Here is a 22,848-nt window from a genome sequence, read left to right on the forward strand (position 1 = left end):
TTAGGTGTGATGACAAGAATGTAAAAAAAAGAGGTGCATGTAAAGTTTTAAATCAACATAATAACAATGGGAAGTAAACCAATATAAATTTAGCTTGCTACCTGCGTCTCTATTGACACCTCTACGCTAATAGGATGTGACCTGTAATGTTTCTCGGTGAGCTAATGACCAGTAAAGTACTTAAAATAGTAACAGTATTTACAATAGTTATTCTAACTACCGACTCTAACTACTATACTACTGTCTTATATTAACGTGGTAAAAACCATGTACGTTTAACGTTTGTACAATTCTTGTCGCAAATTTTGAATGGGGTTCCCTCTGTGCTCTTGGCAGGACGCTGAAGTTAGCTTCCGATTCGGCACTTAAGGGGAAAGTTAAGGGGAAATTAACTTAATGTGCAGTGCGACTGTTTGTCCACTGAATGTCTGTTTTTTGTGACACTTCTTGATGTGAAAACGCTTTAGACACATTAGGTAAGACATTAACTTTGCCTGACACCCACTATTTGTGAAACATTTATTTTATTTGTGAAAATGCTAAAGGGGAGATTTCACCGTTTTTGTATTATACCTAGACCTCATTAGACCAGGTCCAGATCAAAAACCACTGTACCTAGACTTCTCAAATCTGGCCTGGATTATCCTACAGAGGCTAAACATTCATTCAGACACAGTTTCTGATTTGTGAAATCTCTATTCTATTTGTGAAAATTCAATTAAAGACACATTTCACCGTTTTTTCAGCATAGACCACATTAGACTGGGTCCAGATCAAGAACCACTGTACCTAGACTTCTCAAATCTGGACTAGATTATCCTACAGAGGCTAAACATTCATTCAGACACAGTTTCTGATTTGTGAAACCTTTATTCTATTTGTGAAAATGCAATAAAGGCACATTTCACCGTTTTTTCAGCATATAGACCACATTAGACTGGGTCCAGATCAAAAACCACTGTACTTAGACGTCTCAACTTACTTAGACGACTAGGTTATCCTACAGAGGCTAAACATTCATTCAGACATAGTTTCTGATCTGTGAAACCTTTATTGTATTTGTGAGAATGAGAAAAATGGGATATTTCTGTTTTTTAAACATCTTTTTTTTTTTTTTTTTAGATTAAACCATGTCTCTCCATCTCATTTCTGATGGACATGAAGATCTCTTCTTTCTCACTACAAAACAGTAAAAAAGTAAAAAAGTTATGTTTATCTCTTGAGAAACATTAAACACATATTCATGGACTGGTCAGTTGGGAAATATCCTATAAAAGTCATGATTTGCACCTTTCCTCCATCTGGCCATGGTCCACTTTTGCCACAGCTTCCGTCACTGTCAGTTTGCAAACCTCTTCCAAAGCCTTTATTGTTGCCTGTGTTAAAACCACTTTAGCTATTAGTGCTATTATTTCTCATTTGAAGATGGAGAGACGTGGTTTAATAAAAAAAAAAATAGTCCAGATTTGAGAAGTCTAGGTACAGTGGTTTTTGATCTGGACCCAGTCTAATGTGGTCTATATGCTGGAAAAAAAGTGAAATGTGCCTTTATTGCATTTTCACAACTAGAATAAAGGTTTCACAAATCAGAAACTGTGTTATAATGAATGTTTAGCCTCTGTAGGATAATCTAGGACAGATTTGAGAAGTCTAGGTTCAGTGGTTTTTGATCCGGACCTGGACCAAAGTGGTCTATATGCTGAAAAAATGGTGAAATGTGTCTTTATTGCATTCTCACAAACAGAATAAAGGTTTCACAAATCAGAAACTGTGTCTGAATGAATGTTTAGCCTCTGTAGGATAATCCAGGCCAGATTTGAGAAGTCTAGGTACAGTGGTTTTTGATCTGGACCTGGTCTAATGAGGTCTAGGTATAAAACAAAAACGGTGAAATCTCCCCTTTAGCATTTTCACAAATGAAATAAATGTTTCACAAATACAACAGTCAGGCAAAGTTAATGTCTTACCTAAAATGTCTAAAATGTTTTCACATCAAGAAGTGTCACAAAAAAACAGACAATCAGTGGACAAACAGTCACACTGCACATTAAGTTAATTTCCCCTTAACTTTCCCCTTAAGTGCCGAATCAGAAGCTAATTTCAGCGTCGTAATGAAGACAAAGTGTGCAGAGAACAATGAATGGCTGTAACGTTAGGATGTCCAAATGTATAAAAGAAGTAATCGAAAAAGATTCAGTCGTCCTGTGTAAAACAAAAGGTACAGGTGGATACATCCTCAACTTAATGTCCTGTTCTGGAATTTTGACATGAGTGTCACTGTTAGTTGATGATGCTCAGCGCTTTAAGTATTTAAAAATGTGTTTTGAATCCATGTCTGAGTTCAGTGTAAATGAGATTCAGTGTTTCATCTAAACAGATAACAGTATAACATAACATCTTGTAGGTTGCTTATGTGTTGTCCAATTGGCTTGGAGCTAATACCAGGGTTTTTTTTATGAATATATTTTCCTTAGTCAACCATTGTAAGTTTCTCACCAGTTCATGACTCCTTGACCTAAGGCTCAGATTATCACCTTATCTGATCTAGAATGTGACTACATCAATGCTAGAGCCTGCTGCTCCAAGCTAAACAAAGTAAGTCATGTTAGTTTGGATTTTTGTCAGAGTACATGCATATACTTGTGGATCTGAACTTCTTTTTCATTTATTTAAGATGCTTTTTATTTGTAATGCCTGGTGACTTGTTGTAATGTATTATATGAACAAGACTATTTGATTCGAAAGCTGATTTTCAAGTCTGTTTTTATAGATGCTTCAGAAGGTTATTAGTATATTAGATTATACATTTATGATTTAAATGCACATATTTTTGATATTTTGTCTTTCCAGTGGGTAATTCCAGAGATGGTTGGCCAGTGTCTCTCCACGATGCTGATGTTGGTCTCCATGCACTGGTTTATCTTCCTCCTCAACCTGCCTGTAGCAGCCTGGAACATTTATAGGTATGTTCATACTGCTGTTGTATTCTTAAGTGTCTGTGAGACAACCTGCTCCTCTGTAGGGTTGGTTGAGTGACAGGGTTCAGTGTTATGTTTTCTTTCACTTGCTGGAATGGGCAAGTACATCTGAAGTTTTTACTTAACCCCTATACAAATCGTTTTATAAATTTACGGTTATCAAATCACAACAGAGACAATTGTCATGTTTAATTGTTATTTAAATAAATGATTGCTAATTTATACAATGTAAAATGCCATAGACTTGTGCTGATAACGTTAGCATGTTGTATTGGTGGGGGAAATGTGTCCAGATAAAGACAAGTGTTTGTCTGTCATTTCTGTGATTTATAGTGAAGCCATTTTGCGTACTTGTGTTTGATATTGTCATTATTAAGCCATATTTAATGTGTGTTTTGAATCAACTAAACTTTACAGCACTTAACACAGTCCTCCACCACTGACAAGCGTTTTCTATTTCAATTCAATTTTATTTATAAAGCCCAATATCACAATTTGCCTCACAGGGCTTTACAGCATACGACATCCCTCTGTCCTTCTCTGTCCCTCTGACCCTTGCAGCGGATAAGGAAAAACTCCCCAAAAAAAACCCTTTAACGGGGGAAAAAAATGGTAGAAACCTCAGGAAGAGCAACTGAGGAGGGATCCCTCTTACAGGACGGACAGACGTGCAATAGAATCCAGCCTAGAGGTAACAAAAGCGTGGACCAATTTTTCTGCATCTTTTCAGGTCAGGATAGGCCTAATTTTCGCAATATTACGCAGATGAAAAAATGCAGTCTGTGAGGTTTGTTTTGAATGAGAATTAAAAGACAAATCTTGATCAAATATTACTCCAATGTTTCTTACGGTAATGCTAGAGGCCAGAGCAATGCCATCTAGAGAAACTATGTCATCAGATAAAGAGTCTCTGAGTTGTTTGGGGCCAAGAACTTCAGTTTTGTCTGAATTTAACATAAGGAAATTGGTGCTCATCCAGGTTTTTATTTCTTTAAGGCAGTTATGAAGTTTAGTTAATTGATCAGTTTCTTCTGGCTTCATCGATAAATACAACTGTGTATCATCCGCATAACAATGGAAATTGATTTCTAATTTTGTTACCTAAAGGAAGCATATATAGAGTAAATAGGATTGGTCCGAGCACAGAACCTTGCAGAACTCCAAAACAAACTTTGGTAAGTAAGGATGATTCATCATGGACGTGAACAAACTGAAAACGATCAGATAAATAAGATTTAAACCAGCTTAGTGCAGAACCTTTTAGGCCAATTAAGTGTTCCAGTCTCTGTAGCAGAATCTGATGGTCAATTGTGTCAAACACCGCACTAAGATCTAATAAAACAAGTACAGAGACGAGTCCTTTGTCTGAAGCCATCAGAAAATTATTTGTAATTTTATTATAATTTTATTTCTTATTTGTAACTGCTGTCTCAGTGCTATGATGCACTCTAAATCCTGACTGAAATTCCTCAAATGAATTATTATCATGGAGAAAATCACACAGCTGGTCTGTGACTACTTTATCAAGGATCTTTGAAAGAAAGGGAAGATTAGATATTGGTCTATAGTTGGCTAACACCTCTGGATCCAGGGTGGGCTTTTTTAGGAGAGGTTTAATTATAGCTACCTTAAAAGACTGTGGTACATAGCCTGTTAATAAGGATATATTGATCATATCTAATATATGAGCATTAACTAAAGGTAAGACCTCCTTAAGTAGCCTAGTTGGGATGGGGTCTAAGAGACACATTGATGATTTAGGTGAAGAAATCACTGCAGTCAATTCTTGAAGAGAAATCGGGGAGAAGCAGTCTAAATATATATTAGGTCTTACAGCTGTGTTTGAGGGCAGATAGGTACTATCTGAGGACAGGAGGTCATGAATTTTGCCTCTAATAGAATTTTGTCATTAAAAAAGCTCATAAAATCATTACTGCTCAGGGCTAAAGGAATACAAGGCTCAATAGAGCTTTGACTCTCAGTCAGCCTGGCTACAGTGCTGAAAAGAAACCTGGGGTTGTTCTTATTTTCTTCTATTAATGGTGAGTAATAGTTTGCTCTGGCTTTGCGGAGGCCCTTTTTATACAGTACAGGCCAAAAGTTTGGACACACCTTCTCATTCAATGCGTTTTCTTTATTTTCATAACTATTTACATTGTAGATTCTCACTGAAGGCATCAAAACTATGAATGAACACATGTGGAGTTATGTACTTAACAAAAAAAGGTGAAATAACTGAAAACATGTTTTATATTCTAGTTTCTTCAAAATAGCCACCCTTTGCTCTGATTACTGCTTTGCACACTCTTGGCATTCTCTCCATGAGCTTCAAGAGGTAGTCACCTGAATTGGTTTTCCAACAGTCTTGAAGGAGTTCCCAGAGGTGTTTAGCACTTGTTGGCCCCTTTGCCTTCACTCTGCGGTCCAGCTCACCCCAAACCATCTCGATTGGGTTCAGGTCCGGTGACTGTGGAGGCCAGGTCATCTGCCGCAGCATTCCATCACTCTCCTTCTTGGTCAAATAGCTCTTACACAGCCTGGAGGTGTGTTTGGGGTCATTGTCCTGTTGAAAAATAAATGATCGTCCAACTAAACGCAAACCGGATGGGATGGCATGTCGCTGCAGGATGCTGTGGTAGCCATGCTGGTTCAGTGTGCCTTCAATTTTGAATAAATCCCCAACAGTGTCACCAGTAAAACACCCCCACACCATCACACCTCCTTCTCCATGCTTCACAGTGGGAACCAGGCATGTGGAATCCATCCGTTCACCTTTTCTGCGTCTCACAAAGACACGGCGGTTGGAACCAAAGATCTCAAATTTGGACTCATCAGACCAAAGCACAGATTTCCACTGGTCTAATGTCCATTCCTTGTGTTTTTTGGCCCAAACAAATCTCTTCTGCTTGTTGCCTCTCCTTAGCAGTGGTTTCCTAGCAGCTATTTGACCATGAAGGCCTGATTCACACAGTCTCCTCTTAACAGTTGTTCTAGAGGGTCTGCTGCTAGAACTCTGTGTGGCATTCATGTGGTCTCTGATCTGAGCTGCTGTTAACTTGCGATTTCTGAGGCTGGTGACTCGGATGAACTTATCCTCAGAAGCAGAGGTGACTCTTGGTCTTCCTTTCCTGGGTCAGTCATCATGTGTGCCAGTTTCGTTGTAGCGCTTGATGGTTTTTGCGACTCCACTTGGGGACACATTTAAAGTTTTTGCAATTTTCCGGACTGACTGACCTTCATTTCTTAAAGTAATGATGGCCACTCGTTTTTCTTTAGTTAGCTGATTGGTTCTTGCCATAATATGAATTTTAACAGTTGTCCAATAGGGCTGTCGGCTGTGTATTAACCTGACTTCTGCACAACACAACTGATGGTCCCAACCCCACTGATAAAGCAAGAAATTCCACTAATTAACTCTGATAAGGCACACCTGTGAAGTGGAAACCATTTCAGGTGACTACCTCTTGAAGCTCATGGAGAGAATGCCAAGAGTGTGCAAAGCAGTAATCAGAGCAAAGGGTGGCTATTTTGAAGAAACTAGAATATAAAACATGTTTTCAGTTATTTCACCTTTTTTTGTTAAGTACATAACTCCACATGTGTTCATTCATAGTTTTGATTCCTTTCAGTGAGAATCTACAATGTAAATAGTCAGGAAAATAAAGAAACGCATTGAATGAGAAGGTGTGTCCAAAATTTTGGCCTGTACTGTACGTTTTGAGACTGTCTGCCCAGATTAAACGAGATTCTTCCAGTTTGGTTAATCACCAGTTCCTTTCAAATTTTCGCGATATTTGTTTTAACTTACGGGTTTGAGAGTTATACCAAGGAGCGAACTTTCTTTGCTTTGTTAACTTCTTTTTAAGAGGGGCTACAGAGTCGAGTGTTGTTAACAGCGAGTCTATGGCGCTATCGACAAGATGATCAATTCGGGAGAGTTTAAAGTCGGTACAGGAAACCTCTGTTACTGAAGGACATGGTATTAAATTTAACGACGGAGGAATCATTTCCTTTAATTTTGCGACAGCACTATCTGATAAACATCTAGTGTAGTAACTGTTGCTGAGTGGTGTGTAATCGGGTAAAAAGAAATCAAAAGTAATCAAATAATGATCCGATAGCAAGAGATTCTGTGGAAAGACTGTTAGGTTATCAATTTCAATTCCATACTTCAGAACTAAATCGAGGGTATGGTTAAAACAGTGAGTTGGTTTATGCACACCCTGACTGAAGCCAATGGAGTCTAATAATGAGATAAACGCCAGGGAGCCATTATCAACGTCAACATGAATGTTAAAATTGCCTGCAATAATAACTGTATCTGATTTAAGAACTAAACTGGATAAAAACTCTGAGAATTCGGATACAAATTCAGAATGCAGGCCAGGAGCACGGTACACTATAAAAAATAAAAGTGGCTGTGAGGTTTTCCAGGTCGGATGTAAAAGACTAAGAACAAGGCTTTCAAATGAATTATAATCTAGTTTAGGTTTAGGGCTGATTAACAGACTAGAGTTAAAAATGGCTGCTACTCCCCCTCCTCGGCCGCTGCCTCGAGGAATGTGGGTATTATTATGACTGGGAGGAGTGGATTCATTTAGACTAACGTATTCATCTTGACACAGCCAGGTTTCAGTGAGGCTGAGTAAATCAATATGATTATCTGATATTAATTCGTTTACTGACACTACTTTCAATGATGGAGACTTGATATTTAACAGTCCACATTTAATTCTCCTGTTTTGTCTTTCTGTCACAGAGGAGGTTTTAATTTTTAAGAGGTTGTTATGCACAACTTCTCTTTGTTTAATTTTAGATTTAGATAATTTAGGTGGTCGGGTGACAGACACCATTTGTATAGAACTATGGGTGGGTAACTGCACTAGAAGCTCAGAGAAGCGTATAAGACTTCGACTCTGAGTCCTGATCTCAACTCTGGGTTGTCAGGGTTTTGAATTACTAATAAACTTTGCCAGGTTTCTAGATATGAGAGCAGCTCCGGATGAATGCCGTCTCTCCTAATAAGACCAGGTTTTCCCCAGAAAGTTTGCCAATGGTTAACGAAACCCACATTGTTTGCTGGACACCACCTGGACAGCCAGCGATTAAATGATGACATGCGGCTAAACATGTCGTCAGTGGTCAGATTTGGGAGGGGACTAGAAAAAACTATGGAGTCTGACATAGTTTTAGCATATTCACACACCAAGGCAATATTAATTTTAATGACCTCTGATTTGCGTAACCAGGGGTCATTGCCGCCGACGTGAATAACGATCTTACTAAATCTACATTTAGCCTTAGCCAGCAGTTTTAAATTTGTTTCAATGTCGCCCACTCTGGCCACAGGGATACATTTGACTATGGCCGCTGGTGTTGCTAACTTCACGTTCCTCAGAATAGAGCTGCCAATGATTAGAGTTTTGTCCTCAGCTGGTGTGTCGCTGAGTGGTGAACCGTGGGCTTCGGCTTGGAGCTATACTTCTCCCGGACAGTTACCCAGCCTCCCAGCTGCACGGGGGTTACCGGGGGACCGCTAGCAGAGGCTATGCTATTTAGCTCTGCACCGGCTACAGGGGACTGGCTAACTACTGCAGCTACTGAGTGATTTTCCATGGTGTGGAGACGCACTTCTAATTCACTGAGCCTCGCCTCCAACGCAGCAAATAAGCTACACTTGTTACAATTACCGCTGTCGCTAAAGGAGGCAGAGGCATGACTAAACATTTGGCACACCAAGCAAGAAAGAGCAGGAGAAGGAGAAGCCATCGCTAAGCTAATGTAGCTAACAAGGCTAATAACGTGCAAACAACAGCTAAGAGATTAGCAAGAAAGTCGTAAAAGGGAGGAGAGCTATAAGTGCTTAAACAGTACTAGTGTGGGTTAAGACTTGAATTAGATGTTAAGCAACTGAAGTGAGAAAAGCAGAAAGCAGGCTAGTAGATTTCATTAGAGCAGCACAGAGACGCTGTCACAGACAACACCGGAAATTTCACAACAAGCTTACCGCAATACGTCAGCACATCAGCACGTGTCGTTTTGGAGGTGTAACTGCAGAGACACAGACACACCACCGCAGAAGTAAAAATAGGGTACAGATTTTTTTTTTCCCCACGAGTTATCGATAAGTTGAAGATTATGTACGACTTTAGTTGACCAAGATTTTCTTTGGTTGACTACAGCCCTAGGTTAGCATGTTGTATTTGTTTGGAAAACGTGTTTAGTGTAGGACAGTTGTTTTGTCGGTGAACCTTGTGAGTTGTAATGGAGCCAAATTGAGTGCCGTTATCTTTGTTAAATGTTGTTGTTGTCCATGGCTTTATATGAGACAAGGGAAAGATTGCTAGCTGCTCGGCTAATTTATACAATGTAAAATGCCATAGGCTGGTGCTAATAATGTTAGCATATTGTATTTGCTTGGAAAACGTGTTTAGTATAAGACAGTTGTTTTGTTGGTGAATCTTGTGAGTTGTAATGGAGCCAAATTATGTGCCGTTACCTTTGTTAAATGTTGCTGTTGTCCCTGGTTTTATATGAGAAGAGGGAAGATCGCTAGCCGCTAGGGTAATTTATACAATGTAAAATGCCATAGATTTGTGCTAGTAATGTTAGAACAAGGGTGGATTAAGGCAGTATTCAGACCAAATCAGGCATTGTGGCGCACAGCTGCAGAGTTGTACGTGGTGTGAGGGGGTGTGGGCTTGTTTATTAGTGCTCTAGAACATAACAGCTGTGAAATAATCAGATAATGTTTTAGTGATCTGATTCACGGCTTTCTTACTACCGCTCCCTCTCTTTGTTCACTCTCTAGCTCGCTAGACCACAGCTGCTCTCTCTCTCACTCGCTGGTGCTCTCAGTTCTCTCTCTCTCTTTCTCTCGTCTTTTTAAAATGAGTCGGGAAACCAACAGCAAAGCCTAATATTACTTTTAACGTTATCAAACAAAGAGAAATGTCCCTGCCCTCTCCCTGTTGACTGTTACAACGTAACTGTACTTTGTAGTAAATTTCAAATTCAAAGATAGAGTTTTGCAGTATACGGAGGAAAATTCAGGAGAGAAAGCTGCAAGGCATTTTGACATTGACCCGGAAAGAATCAGGTACTGGCGAACACAAGTGTGAGTTGCTGTTAGCTGACAAGTGGAGAGCACGGCTAGCTGGAGGTGGGAGGAAGAAAGTTAGCTTGGAGCTAGAGAGATGACTTTCAGAGTGGATTTACTCAATGTGGGACAAACATAACCGTGTATAAAGAAAAATGATACAAAATAAAGCGAAGGAGATTTACCCTTCAGTGAGTGATGGAGGCAAGATGTTTGTGGGTAGCAGTGGTTGGCTACAAAAATTTCTACAGCGCAATGACCTCTCACTTCGACGTCGCACCACCATGGCGCAGAAAGACCCAGATCTACTCACTGAGAAACTTGTCGACTTGTCGTTTGTTGACTACGTTGGCAAGGCTATCAGCTCTAAAATGATATTAGAGAAGGACATCATTGCAATGGACGAGACTGCAGTTTGGTTTGATATGGTGTCTCCCACTACTATTGATACACGAGGTGTGAAGAGTGTGGCTCTGAAAACCACGGGACACAGGAAAAGTCATGTCACTGTTGTTCTCGCTGCCAAGGCCAACAGCACCAAACTCAAGCCATATATCATTTTCAATGGGGCTGTTCGTGAAGTGAAGGTAATGCAGCAACAGATCTCCAGCGCAGTGATCGCCACATCTGTGAACGGCTGGATGAATGATAGTCTCACTGCAGATTGGTTACAGTCCGTGGTAGGAAAATTCAACTTCACTCCGCGGCTCCTGGTGTGGGACTCATACTGCTGCCACATCAGTGCCGCCACCAAAGCTGAACTAAAATGTGGTTACAATATCACAACAGCAGTGATCCCAGGAGGCTGCACTAAATGTATCCAAGCCCCCGATGTGATGTGGGACCAGCCCTTTCAGCAGATTCTGCATGATGCCTATGATCAGTGGATGGCTGGGGGGATGCAGATAAAGAATACACAGCTGGAGGTAACTTAAAAGCCCCCGCCCGCCACCTGCGTGTGGACTGGGTTGTCGCTGCCTGGGACAAACTGGACGAGGATATGATCAGAAAATCTTTCAGAGTTTGTGGACTGTCTGTGAAAATTGGCGGGAGCGAAGACAACCTTATCTTCTGCTTCAGGGAGGGACAGCCCTGCACTGCCAGATGGGAGGCTCTCACCCAGCTCTGTTAGCGGGGCCAGGAGAATAGGTGCCAAGTGGCCCAGGATGAGGAAGATGAAGATAAGCTGTTTAATAATGAACTCGTTGTTCTTGACGATGAGGAGGAGGACAATGATAATGGTGAGGATGGTTTTGATGGTGAGGATGAGGATAGTGACCACTTGTAATTTTTCAGTCAGATGAAGTCCAGCGACAGGTAGAAGGATATCAGTAACACTGCCACTGACGAGGAGGAGGGGGTGGTAAGAGAGGATGCAGGTGACACTGAGGTCAGTATGCCAGTCAGAGAGAGAACCATGGAGCAAAAGGTTAGAGTTAGATGGCCTAGGGCAAATGACAGTAAAGAATGGGAGATAGTTAATAGAGATTTGTCAGTAATCTTAGATCTTAGATCTTAGAAAAGATGGGAGATACAATTTACTCATATGGTGCAGAGAGGCTTGGGGTGCATGAGAGAAAGAGGGGTGAGAGGGTACAGTCAGGTAAGTCTAGGCGGCAAAGATAAAAAGAGAAGTTAGTTAAGGAGAGGAGACAGTTAAGGAATAGTGGAATAGTGGAAAAAGGCTACAGAAGACGAAAGGGAGGGAATTAAGGTGTTGCAAGAGGAGCTGAGAAGCAGGCTAGCAGTTCTTAGAAGGGCAGAGCATCTCAGGAAAAAGAGGATGAAGAAGGAGCATGTAAGGACAGGTGTTTTCAGGGACCCTTTTAAGTTTGTTAAAGGATTGTTCAGCCAGGAAAAGGGAAACCAGCTTAAAGCAGAAAGGCTAGAGGTTGAAAAATATTTGAGAAATACATATTCAGATTTAGACAAGAATAGGATAGTAGGTTTTCCACCGGATATCCCTCCATTAGGAGAAATAGAGCATGAGATGGATGTCAGGCCACCTAGGTGGAATGAAGTTCAGGAGGTGGTTAGGCATGCAAAGGCTTCTTCGGCCCCAGGGCCTAATGGAGTCCCCTACTAAGTTTATAAAAGTGCACCTGATATTCTTAAATTTTTGTGGAAACAGCTAAGAATAGTTTGGGAGAAACAAATTATCCGAAGAGTATGGCGTAGGGCAGGGGGTGTCCTCATTCCTAAGGAGAAGGAATCTGTGGACCTTAGCCAATTCCGGATGATTTCTCTCTTGAATGTAGAAGGGAAGATTTTCTTTAGTGTAGTAGCGCAGAGATTAGCTAGCTACTTACAAAGGAATAGCTTAAAGGTAGGGTCCGGAGGATTTTCCAGTTGCTGTTTGTAAACACACATTCAAATTCGGCCCCTCCTATCAGGCTCAACTCTCCTGGGTGTACGGAGCCCGGAGGTACGGAAGAAGGCTTCACAGAAGAGGTTCAGGCAAAGCTCGCGCTGGTGCACGCTCAGACACGCTTGGACACGCTCGGGCATGGCACCTGCTCTCTCTCACTGGCTGGAGAAATCTCCACCCAGAAGCGGTCCGAGCTCACAAAAACATCAAAATACAGTTAAAGGGCAGGAGCTCTGCAAACAGAGTCACCACCACACATGAGTAGAAGCCCATAGGTGATGATTAAGCAGGATTTCATTTGTGTATGTCTATATTTTGTTTTGTTTGAAAATCCTCCAGATCCTAAATTAAAAGATAGATACCATGGTGCAGAAGGCAGGAATACCAGGTTTTGCAGGGTGTTTAGAGCATACTAGCATGATCTGGTAGCAGATTCAGGCAGCGAAAATTAAAAAAAGGGACCTGCATGTAATATTTTTAGATCTTGCAAATGCGTTTGGTTCAGTACTGCATAGCCTCATTTGGAGTGTGTTTGACTACTTCAAAGTGCCACAGGTAGTTGTTAACTTAGTGAATGCATATTTTCAGGATATTAGGTTGTGTCTAAGTATGGCAGGTTTCACAACAGGTTGGCAGAGGCAAGAAATAGGCATCATGGCAGGGTGTACAATTTCTCCATTAGCATTTACTATGGTGATGGAAGTAATCATCGGGGCTTCAAAGTGGGTGGTAGGTGGGGAGAGACGGCAGAACGGGTTGCATCTTCCACCAGTTAGGGCTTACATGGATGACATGACACTGGTGACCACAACAATGCCATGTACAAAGAGGCTACTAGAGAAGGTAAATAAGAACCTCAAGTGGGCCAGCATGAAGATCAAGCCTATTAAGTCTAGAAGCATCTTGATACGTAGAGGGAAGTTAAGTGACAGGAAGTTTGTCATAGATGATGAGGAAATCCCAACAATTAGGGAAAATCAGTAAAGAGCTTAGGTAGGTGGTATAATGTGGAGTTGAATGATGAAGAACAGGTGGTGAAATTTAGAAAAGATGTGGCTTCAGGACTGGATAGAATAGATAAATCTGAACTTCCAGGAAAGTTGACGTTGTGGTGTTTGCAATTTGGGCTATATCCTAGGTTAATGTGGCCATTGTCGGTTTTTGAAATTCCAATATCCGTTGTGGAGAGAATTGAAAGGTCAGTTAGCTCCTATATTAGGAAGTGGTTGGGCGCTCCTAGGTGCCTAAGTAGTGTTGCATTGTATGGAAAAGGGACACTTCAGCTGCCAGTATCTAGTTTATCAGAGGAATTTAAATGTACCAAGGTCAGGACAGAGCTCTTGTTATCTGGGAGTAAGGGCGTGGTAGTTAGGAGTGTGGTTCCAAATCCAACCAAGGGGAGGAAGTGGAACCCAAGATTGGCAGTTCAGGAGGCAGAGGCAGCTCTTAGGCATGCAGAGATTGTAGGTAATGTTCAGTTTGGCCGGGGAGGCCTGGGGCTTGGCCCAGGCAAACCGTGATGGAATAAAGCAGGTCTCAAAGATAAAAGAAAGCTGGTTGTGGAACAGATATGTAGACAGGAGGAGATATTAAGGGGTGCAAAGGTAGTGGCCCAGGCTAAACAGGGACAGTGGTTGAATTGGGAAAGTGTAGAGAAGAGGAAGCTTAGTTCGAGGGACCTGTGGAGTATGGAGGAGAATCGTATTAGATTCCTGGTAGGGGCTACATATGATGTGTTACCAACCCCCCAGAACCTAAAACTGTGGGTAAATGGGGACCCATCATGCCCATTGCGTTCAGGTACCGCAAGCTTAAAGCATATTTTGTCAGGCTGTAAAGTTAGCTTGTCATGAGTACGATAAACATAGTGACATAACCATGTGTTGAAAAGTTTAGCTGCAGGCATCAAAGGGAAATGAAGGTAAATTCAGAGGGTTTTAAGAATAGGAGTTTAGCAATTTAGTTTGTCCGTGAGGGGGAGAAATACGGAAGGGATAAGTTAGTAAGGAGGCAAGGGTGTGACCGCCTAGAAGGTGCTTGTGATTGGGAAATGCAAGTAGATTTAGGGGGAAAGCTTGTTGTTCCCCAGAAAATAGTTTGTACCAAGCAGATGCCTGATATAGTGTTGTGGTCAGTGAGTCAACGGATAGTTTATTTCATTGAGCTGACAGTTCCTTGGGAAGACTCAGTGGAAGAAGCCTATGAAAGAAAAAAGCTTAGATATGCAGACTTAGGAGCAGAAGCTGAGCAGCGAGGATGGAAAACTAGCATTTGTCCAGTGGAAGTGGGGTGTAGGAGATTCATAGCAAGATCAGCTGTCTTGCTCCTGGGGGAACTCAGAGTGCGGGGACAGAGTTTGAGGAAGACAGTGAAGGAAATGTCAGATGAAGCAGCCAGAGCTAGTCAGTGGATTTGGATGAGGAGGGATAATGTCAGTTGGGGGGCAGCAGGGGGAACTACTAAGCAGGGTACATAACTCCTTGAGATCAGGTAGAGAGATCCACCAATCAGTCCTCTCAGGAGAAAATCCAGGAAGAGGAAGGTTATTTAAGTGTGGGAGTGGCCTATTTGAAATCCTTTTGTTTGAGACCATGCTGCAAGGTGAGTGTGTTTGCTGATCCTGTGAGTTTATCTTCTCTATCTCCTTTAACTTTAGCTTATATTTGAGTTACGCTATGTAATGTGTGAAATAGAGTATGGTGAATGTGCTAGGATAGGTAGTATCGGCACTGTCACTACCTGGAGCTCGCATGTACGGAGCCTGGGTTTGGTTGAAGGTGGCAGTGCTGTTTGGGCTGAGAAAGCCATGTATAAGTAAGGTAAAGGAGGTTGTTGGGTTGGTGCGGGGAGCAGTGAGACCTGGCATTAGGGAGTGTCTCTGGGATGCCAGAGATCACTGTCTAGCCTCCTGGAGGTGTCGTGGGACCAACTAGACGAAACACTGGTGAAAGGAGGTTCCCATCTGATGACCCCAAAGACATGTTAGTTATCACTGCTCGCTGGTCTGTATTGTTAAGGCCAAACAACTTCCTATACAGTTAGCTCTTTCAGTGGCCGTGGAAAGTCAGCCATATTTAAAAAAGACTAACTAGACCTGCCAAGACACATTCAGAGAGTTGTGAAGCTCCTGGGAGGTCTCAGATGACCTATTTGGAAAGCTCCAGGGGGTCACATGTCAGATGTACCTGCCTTCCACAAACACAACTAAAGTTAACACGCTTCGTTACCAGCTTTTTTGGAGAAATAGACTCCAGTCAGCTTCCACCTTGTGACGATTGTCTCTACATGCATGCCTTGCGAGCAAAATATCAGCCTGCTACCTGGCGGAGGAGTCTGGAGTGCAATCCAAGTATACCAAATCCAAAGGATCATGGATGGAAGATCCATGATGAGGATCTGGCCATTGAGTGGATGCGAGGTACGCCTGCACCAGAGGCTGTATTGGCCCTACTATCATGCTCCTGCTCACAAACATGTAAACTTTCAGAATGCCCATGCCTGCAAAATGGTCTGCATTGCACAGACATGTGTAAACTACAAACCTGCAGCAACCAGGCAAATGAGCTGGAATGTTTTCCGGAGCTGAATAATAGTGATGTGGATGATGAATGATGTGACAGAGTAAGTGCTATACTTAATAACGGCTCTAGATGGCCTAAATTCTAATTCGTGTTCCTAGTGTTAACATTATCTCTGTGCCTTATGCCATCTCTCCCTCTGTTTTAAGGACTCACCAGCCACAGCTCCTATCTCTTCTCCACCTGATTCGAAGTCTGCCATTGCTGTCTCTCCATGCTCTCCGCTGACATTCAATTTCAGTATAGTAGCTCTGAGTGTTAGTTAGTTAGTTAGCAGGTGGGCCCCCCTATTTTAGGACGGTGTACAATGGAGAAATAAGACATCTCTTTCCCTCTGCTAGCCTGGGAGTCCACCTTAGGCAAGCAGTAGCACTCCCTTTGCCTCCTAGTTATGGGTCAAATAGCAACGGGGCAGCTCTGAGTGCTCGTAGGCCTACTGTAGGCTACAGTAACACTGAGTGTTAGCACAGTAACTGCGTAATCAATTTCCCCTCCTTTTGATTGTCTTCATTAACAAAATTGGTGCATATTTAAATAAAATATTTCAGAAAATTTGTAATACAAAAAATACTTGTCTTAATATGAGTGATCAACTGGGCAAGTTTCATGGGGATATCTATTAGTAAATTTTTCACCCTATTTGTAGTGTTTTGCCTACACGGGTGTAAGTTTGTTTACAGAGTGATAACTGTAATTAAGCTACTAGATAGGCAGGGCTATCATACCACAATATAAACTAGAGACCTGTAGAGAGATAAAAATGCCAAAATTGTTTGGTCCCCGTGGGTGATAGGGGCCTACCAAGTTGTGAAAACTATCCCTTTAGCCCCTGTACTAATAGGGCCCCATTCTATTTGTCTGTTTGAAGTTCTGGCTGCACTAGTTACCTGTCAGGGGCTGGTGACATCAGATGGTGAGGTGAATAATCTAATAACCTACTTTTTGATAAGATGACATTCTTTGGCACATATAAATGCAGTTTTTGGGTGATTGGCTTATTTACATTAATAATGGCAAACACATATATACATGCCTTTTGGATTTTTTATTCCTTATTCCATGTCCGCCTATAATTCATGCGTGTTTAGGTGTATATATTTTTTAAAAGGAGCAAGATAAATCTTTACTGCATTGTGTGCAGCAACTGTCTGTGAACATTCAGTCCAAATTTGGTGACATTCTGATAATTATTTCCTGAGATTCATGTGATAAGGCAGACACTGTCCCTTTTGGAGAAGCCTCAATTTTGACTATTTTCAATTTTGGGGAGGACCCAACGATCATCCAAAAAATTTTATTAAGCTACTAGATACGCAGGTCTATCATACCAAAATGTAAACTAGAGACATAGAGGAAGTCAAAAATACCAAAATTGTGAAAATTAGCCCCTTGGCCCCTAGACTAATTGCACTGTTTCATTTATCAAGGTAAGCTGTGATACCTTTCTCTTCTTTTTTCCTTTACCATTAAAAACACAAGACCAGCTCGTTGCTTGAGTGTAATCACAGCCAGCCACTCAGGCAAAGTCAGCAAGTTTTTAATATGTTAAAGCAATATAAAGCATTATATTTTTTTTATTTATTTAAATAAACACAAGAAGTTTGTGCTCTAGAGAAAGGATCAGAACTCAGTGAAAAACCTCCTAAGCCCTATGATAAGCTATTATGGCAAGGCTTAACAAAACAGACCAGTGAGCAGTGATAACTAATATGTCTTTGGGGTCATCGGGTGGGAACCTCCTTTCACCAGTGTTTCATCTATTTGGTCCCACGACACCTCCAGGAGGCTAGACAGTGATCTCTGGCGTCCCAGCCAGTGCTTCATTTGAGCCGGAATGTACTGGAATGCGTACCAGGATCTTTTCAGAAAAGGCCCTGTTGCATTCTGGAACTAATTTGCATGGGTCTAGAACTTTTTGCATCTAAAAACTACATACAGTATTGGCTGATGTCACTAGTGTTGCAGGGTATACTGGTAATGGTAGACCGCAGTACTAAAACTCCACAGTAGCCTACATATGATAGTTCAAAGTCCAATCGCAAGACGGTGAGTGTCCATGCGCCATCCTGGCGTGAGCACACGCCGGCCACCTGGCACTCAATATGCTGCTGTAGTGGTTTGTTTTCCAGGCATGTGAGTATCTTCGAGCAGTGAAAGTTATTATTTATTTATTTTTACTTGTCGGCAGTGATTTGTTTTCCACAGAGCTCTATGTGCGAGCATTTTACTCGCATTTGCGACTAAAAATAGTTTTGTGCGCGCAAATTAAATCATTCAGCTCGCTGTGTGAGTACAGATTTCAACCAGCAGCAGAAAGGAAAATGAAATCCTGCCGGTTGTGGGTTGAACGGGGGTCACAGACAGGATACAGCGGTCAAATACGGCAGAGGCTTATAGTGCTCCGCGCTGCAACATAACGGCTTACCGGTGAGTCCGACTCCAGGTCCAGTAATTTCCTCTTCTTGGTGTCATGACTGCCCAGTAGTACCTGGACAACTGAGCCATGGCGGCACACAGGTATGTGGCGTGTCAGAGGAGAAACAAGCCATTCACATTTCTCTCTGTGGCAGGTAACGGTCCACAAACCTCACCGCACTTTAGGGACTGTTCTTTACTTATGAAGGGACTGTTCTTTACTTGTCAGGGGAGGAGGGTGGCTGGTTGATTTTTATTTTATTTATTCATTTTATTTTGATCCCCCCTATGTTAATCACTTATTGGTGCTGTTTTTGAAGTATGAATAAGTCAATAAGTAATTTATTCCACTGAAATATCATTGATGAATTATAAAAAAGTGATTTATCTTTTTATAAATGACAAAAGGCACATCTGCCTCATTTTTGCTGTGGCATCCTGATACTACTCAGAACTGTGATACTTTCACTGGTATCGTACCGTGGGTCCCAATTTTGGTACGGTGACAACACTAGATGTCACAACCATTCCATTCGGAGTCGCGCAGTGAGGCGGCTCGGGTGCCGCTTAAAAAAGTGTTCCCCCACTTTTGGGAGTGGGGGAACACTGCTCTCTCAGAGGCCCAAAGTGTTCCCCTACTTCTAATTTTATAAATTAAGCACTGGTCCCAGCTGTATTTGGGGCGGCTGTGGCTCAGATAGTAGAGCAGGTCGTCCACCAATCGGAAGATCAGCGGTTCGATCCCGGACTCCTCCAGGCTGCATGTCGAAGTATCCTTGAGCAAGATACTGAACCCCAAATTGCTCCTGATGGCTGTTCCATCGGTGTGTGAGTGTGTTAAAAAAAACTGAGTAGCAGGTGGCATCTTGTATGGTAGCCTCGGCCACCAGTGTATGAATGTGTGTGTGAATGGGTGAACATGTCTTGTAGTGTAAAAAGCGCTTTGAGTGGTCACTAGATGACTAGAAAGGCGCCATTTACCAGAGACACTCCCCTAATGCCAGGTCTCACTGCTCCGCGCACCAACCCAATAACCTCCTTTACCTTACTTACGCATGGCTTTCTTAGCCCAAATACCACTGCCACCTTCAACCAAACCCAGGCTTCGTACATGCGAGCTCCAGGTAGAAACAGTGCTGATACTACCTTTCCTAGCACATTCACCATACTCTGTCTCATATGCTACATAGCATAACTCCAATATAAGCTAAAGTTAAAGGAGATAGATAACTCACAGGATCAGCAAACACACTCACCTCGCGGCATGGTCTCAAACAAAAGGGATTCAAATAGGCCACTCCCACAATTAAATAACCTTCCTCTTCCTGTATTTCCTCCTGAGAGGAAGTGGATCTCTCCACCTGATCTCAAGGAGTTATGTACTCTGCTTAGTAGTTCCCCCTGCTGGCCCCCAACTGACATTATTTCTTCTCACCCAGATCCATTGGCTTGCTCTACCTGCTTCATCTGACATTTCCTTCACTGTCTTCCTCAAACTCTGTCCCCGCACTCCCGAGGTCCCCCAGGAGCGAGACAGCTGATCTTGCTATGAATCTCCTACACCCCACTTCCACTGGACAAATCCTAGTTTTCCATCCTCGCTGCTCAGCTTCTGCTCCTAAGTCTGCATATCTAAGCTTTTTTCTTTCATAGGCTTCTTCCACTGAGTCTTCCCAAGGAACTGTCAGCTCAATGAAATAAACTATCCGTTGACTCACTGACCACAACACTATGTCAGGCAGCTGCTTGGTACAAACTATTTCCTGGAGAACAACAAGCTTTCCCCCTAAATCTACTTGCATTTCCCAATCACAAGCACCTTCTAGGCGGTTACACCCTTGCCTCCTTACTAACTTATCCCTTCTGTATTTCTCCCCCTCACGGACAAACTAAATTGCTAAACTCCTATCCTTAACACCTTCTGAATTCACCTGTCTTCAATTTCCCTTCGATGCCTGCAGCTAAACCTTTCAACACCTGGTTATGTCGCCATGTATATCGGCTTTGTGACAAGCTAACTTTACAGCCTGACAAAATATGCTTTAAGCTTGCGGTACCTGAACACAATGGGCATGATGGGTCCCCATTTACCCACAGTTTTAGGTTCTGGGGGGTTGGTAACACATCGTATGTAGCCCCTACCAGGAATCTAATACGATTCTCCTCCATATTCCACAGGTCCCTCCATCTAAGCTTCCTCTTCTCTACACTTTCCCAATTCAACCACTGTCCCTGTTTAGCCTGGGCCACTACCTTTGCACCCCTTAATATCTCCTCCTGTCTACGTATCTGTTCCACAACCAGCTTTCTTTTATCTTTGAGACCTGCTTTATTCCATCACGGTTTGCCTGGGCCAAGCCCCAGGCCTCCCCGGCCAAACTGAACATTACCTACAATCTCTGCATGCCAAAGAGCTGCCTCTGCCTCCTGAACTGCCAACCTTGGGTTCCACTTCCTCCCCTTGGTTAGATTTGGAACCACACTCCTAACTACCACGTCCTTACTCCCAGATAACAAGAGCTCTGTCCTGACCTTGGTACATTTAAATTCCTTTGTTAAACTAGATACTGGCAGCTGAAGTATCCCTTTTCCATACAATGCAACACTACTTAGGCACCTAGGAGCCCCCAACCACTTCCAAATATAGGAGCTAACTGACCTTTCAATTCTCTCCACAACGGATATTGGGATTTCACAAATTGACAATGGCCACATTAACCTAGGATATAGCCCAAATTGCAAACACCACAACGTCAACTTTCCTGGAAGTTCGGATTTATCTATTCTATCCAATCCTTCCGCCACATCTTTTCTAAATTTCACCACCTGTTCCTCATCATTCAACTCTACATTGTACCACCTACCTAAGCTCTTTACTGACTGTTACCCAAAGGTGCTGGCATGGGCTAGCAACCCATGGTAGCAGTGGTGAGGCCTAGCAGCCTTACTACAACCAAAATTAGCTATAGCCAACATAGGAAAAATACCCCAAGAGTCAGCGAGAGCAGGGGTGGAAGATGACTCACAGGTGGATTACAGGGTAACAGACATTGGAACGGACACGACTACGCATTGGATCTGTGACTCAGTGAAGATAGGGGCACGGACCTATCCACCAGGGCTAGAATTAGCAGCACTCAGGGCAAGGCGAGTGCATCTGTAGAGGATAAAAGTAGCACAGTTGAGAACAAGATGCTTCAGGTTTGTCCTTGTGGCTGGCAGAAAGTAACATCAGTAAAAGGCCTCAGAACTCATCAGGGAAAGAAGAAGTGTGTGGCAAAGAAAGGGCAAGGTAGCCGCATTGATCAGTACTTCCTAAGAAGTCAGTTGAGTCAGTCGGATGAAGTCCAGCGGCAGGTAGAAAACCACAGTTCGCAGGATATCAGTAACGCTGCCACTGAGGAGGAGGAGGAGGGGGTAGTAAGAGAGGATGCAGGTGACAATGAGGCCAGTGTGCCAGTCAGAGAGAGAACCATGGAGCAAAAGGTTAGAGTTAGATGGCCTAGGGCAAATGACAGTAAAGAATGGGAGATAGTTAATAGAGATTTGTCAGTAATCTTAAGTAGGCCTAGAGGAAATGGAATAGAAAGGTTAGAAAAAATGGGAGATATAATTTACTCATATGGTGTAGAGAGGTTTGGGTTGCATGAGAGAAAGAGGAGTGAGAGGGTACAGTCAGGTAAATCTAGGCGGCAAAGAGAAATAGAGGAGCTGTAGAGAGGATATAGCCCAAATTGCAAACACCACAACTTCAACTTTCCTGGAAGTTCGGATTTATCTATTCTATCCAATCCTTCTGCCACATCTTTCCTAAATTTCACCACCTGTTCCTCATCATTCAACTCCACATTGTACCACCTACCTAAGCTCTTTACTGACTTTTCCCTAATTGTTGGGATTTCCTCATCATCTATGACAAACTTCCTATCACTTAACTTCCCTCTACGTATCGAGATGCTTCTAGACTTACTAGGCTTGATCTTCATGCTGGCCCACTTGAGGTTCTTATTTACCTTCTCTAGTAGCCTCTTTGTACATGGCATTGTTGTGGTCACCAGTGTCATGTCATCCATGTAAGCCCTAACTGGTGGAAGATGCAACCCGTTCTGCCGTCTCTCCCCACCTACCACCCACTTCGAAGCCCTGATGATTACTTCCATCGCCATAGTAAATGCTAATGGAGAAATTGTACACCTTGCCATGATGCATATTTCTAGCCTCTGCCAACCTTTTGTGAAACCTGCCGTACTTAGACACAACCTAATATCCTGAAAATATGCCTTCACTAAGTTAACAACTATCTGTGGCACTTTGAATTAGTCAAACGCACTCCAAATGAGGCTATGCGGTACTGAACCAAACGCATTTGCAAGATCTAAAAATATTACATGCAGGTCCCTTTTCTTAATC

General features: G+C 42.4%; 1 protein-coding gene across 1 annotated transcript in view; it reads left to right on the plus strand.

Moving 5' to 3' along the window:
- cnih4 (cornichon family member 4) overlaps positions 1–22,848 on the plus strand; it is a 38,948-nt gene that overhangs the window by 325 nt on the left and 15,775 nt on the right. Inside the window, exons 2-3 of the mRNA XM_033638944.2 lie at positions 2,527–2,595; positions 2,851–2,963. Coding sequence (XP_033494835.1) covers positions 2,527–2,595; positions 2,851–2,963 — 182 coding nt within the window. The remainder of the gene's footprint in view (positions 1–2,526; positions 2,596–2,850; positions 2,964–22,848) is intronic.

Source organism: Epinephelus lanceolatus, chromosome 10 (genome assembly GCF_041903045.1).
Source record: "Epinephelus lanceolatus isolate andai-2023 chromosome 10, ASM4190304v1, whole genome shotgun sequence".
NCBI classification, from domain to species: domain Eukaryota; kingdom Metazoa; phylum Chordata; class Actinopteri; order Perciformes; family Serranidae; genus Epinephelus; species Epinephelus lanceolatus.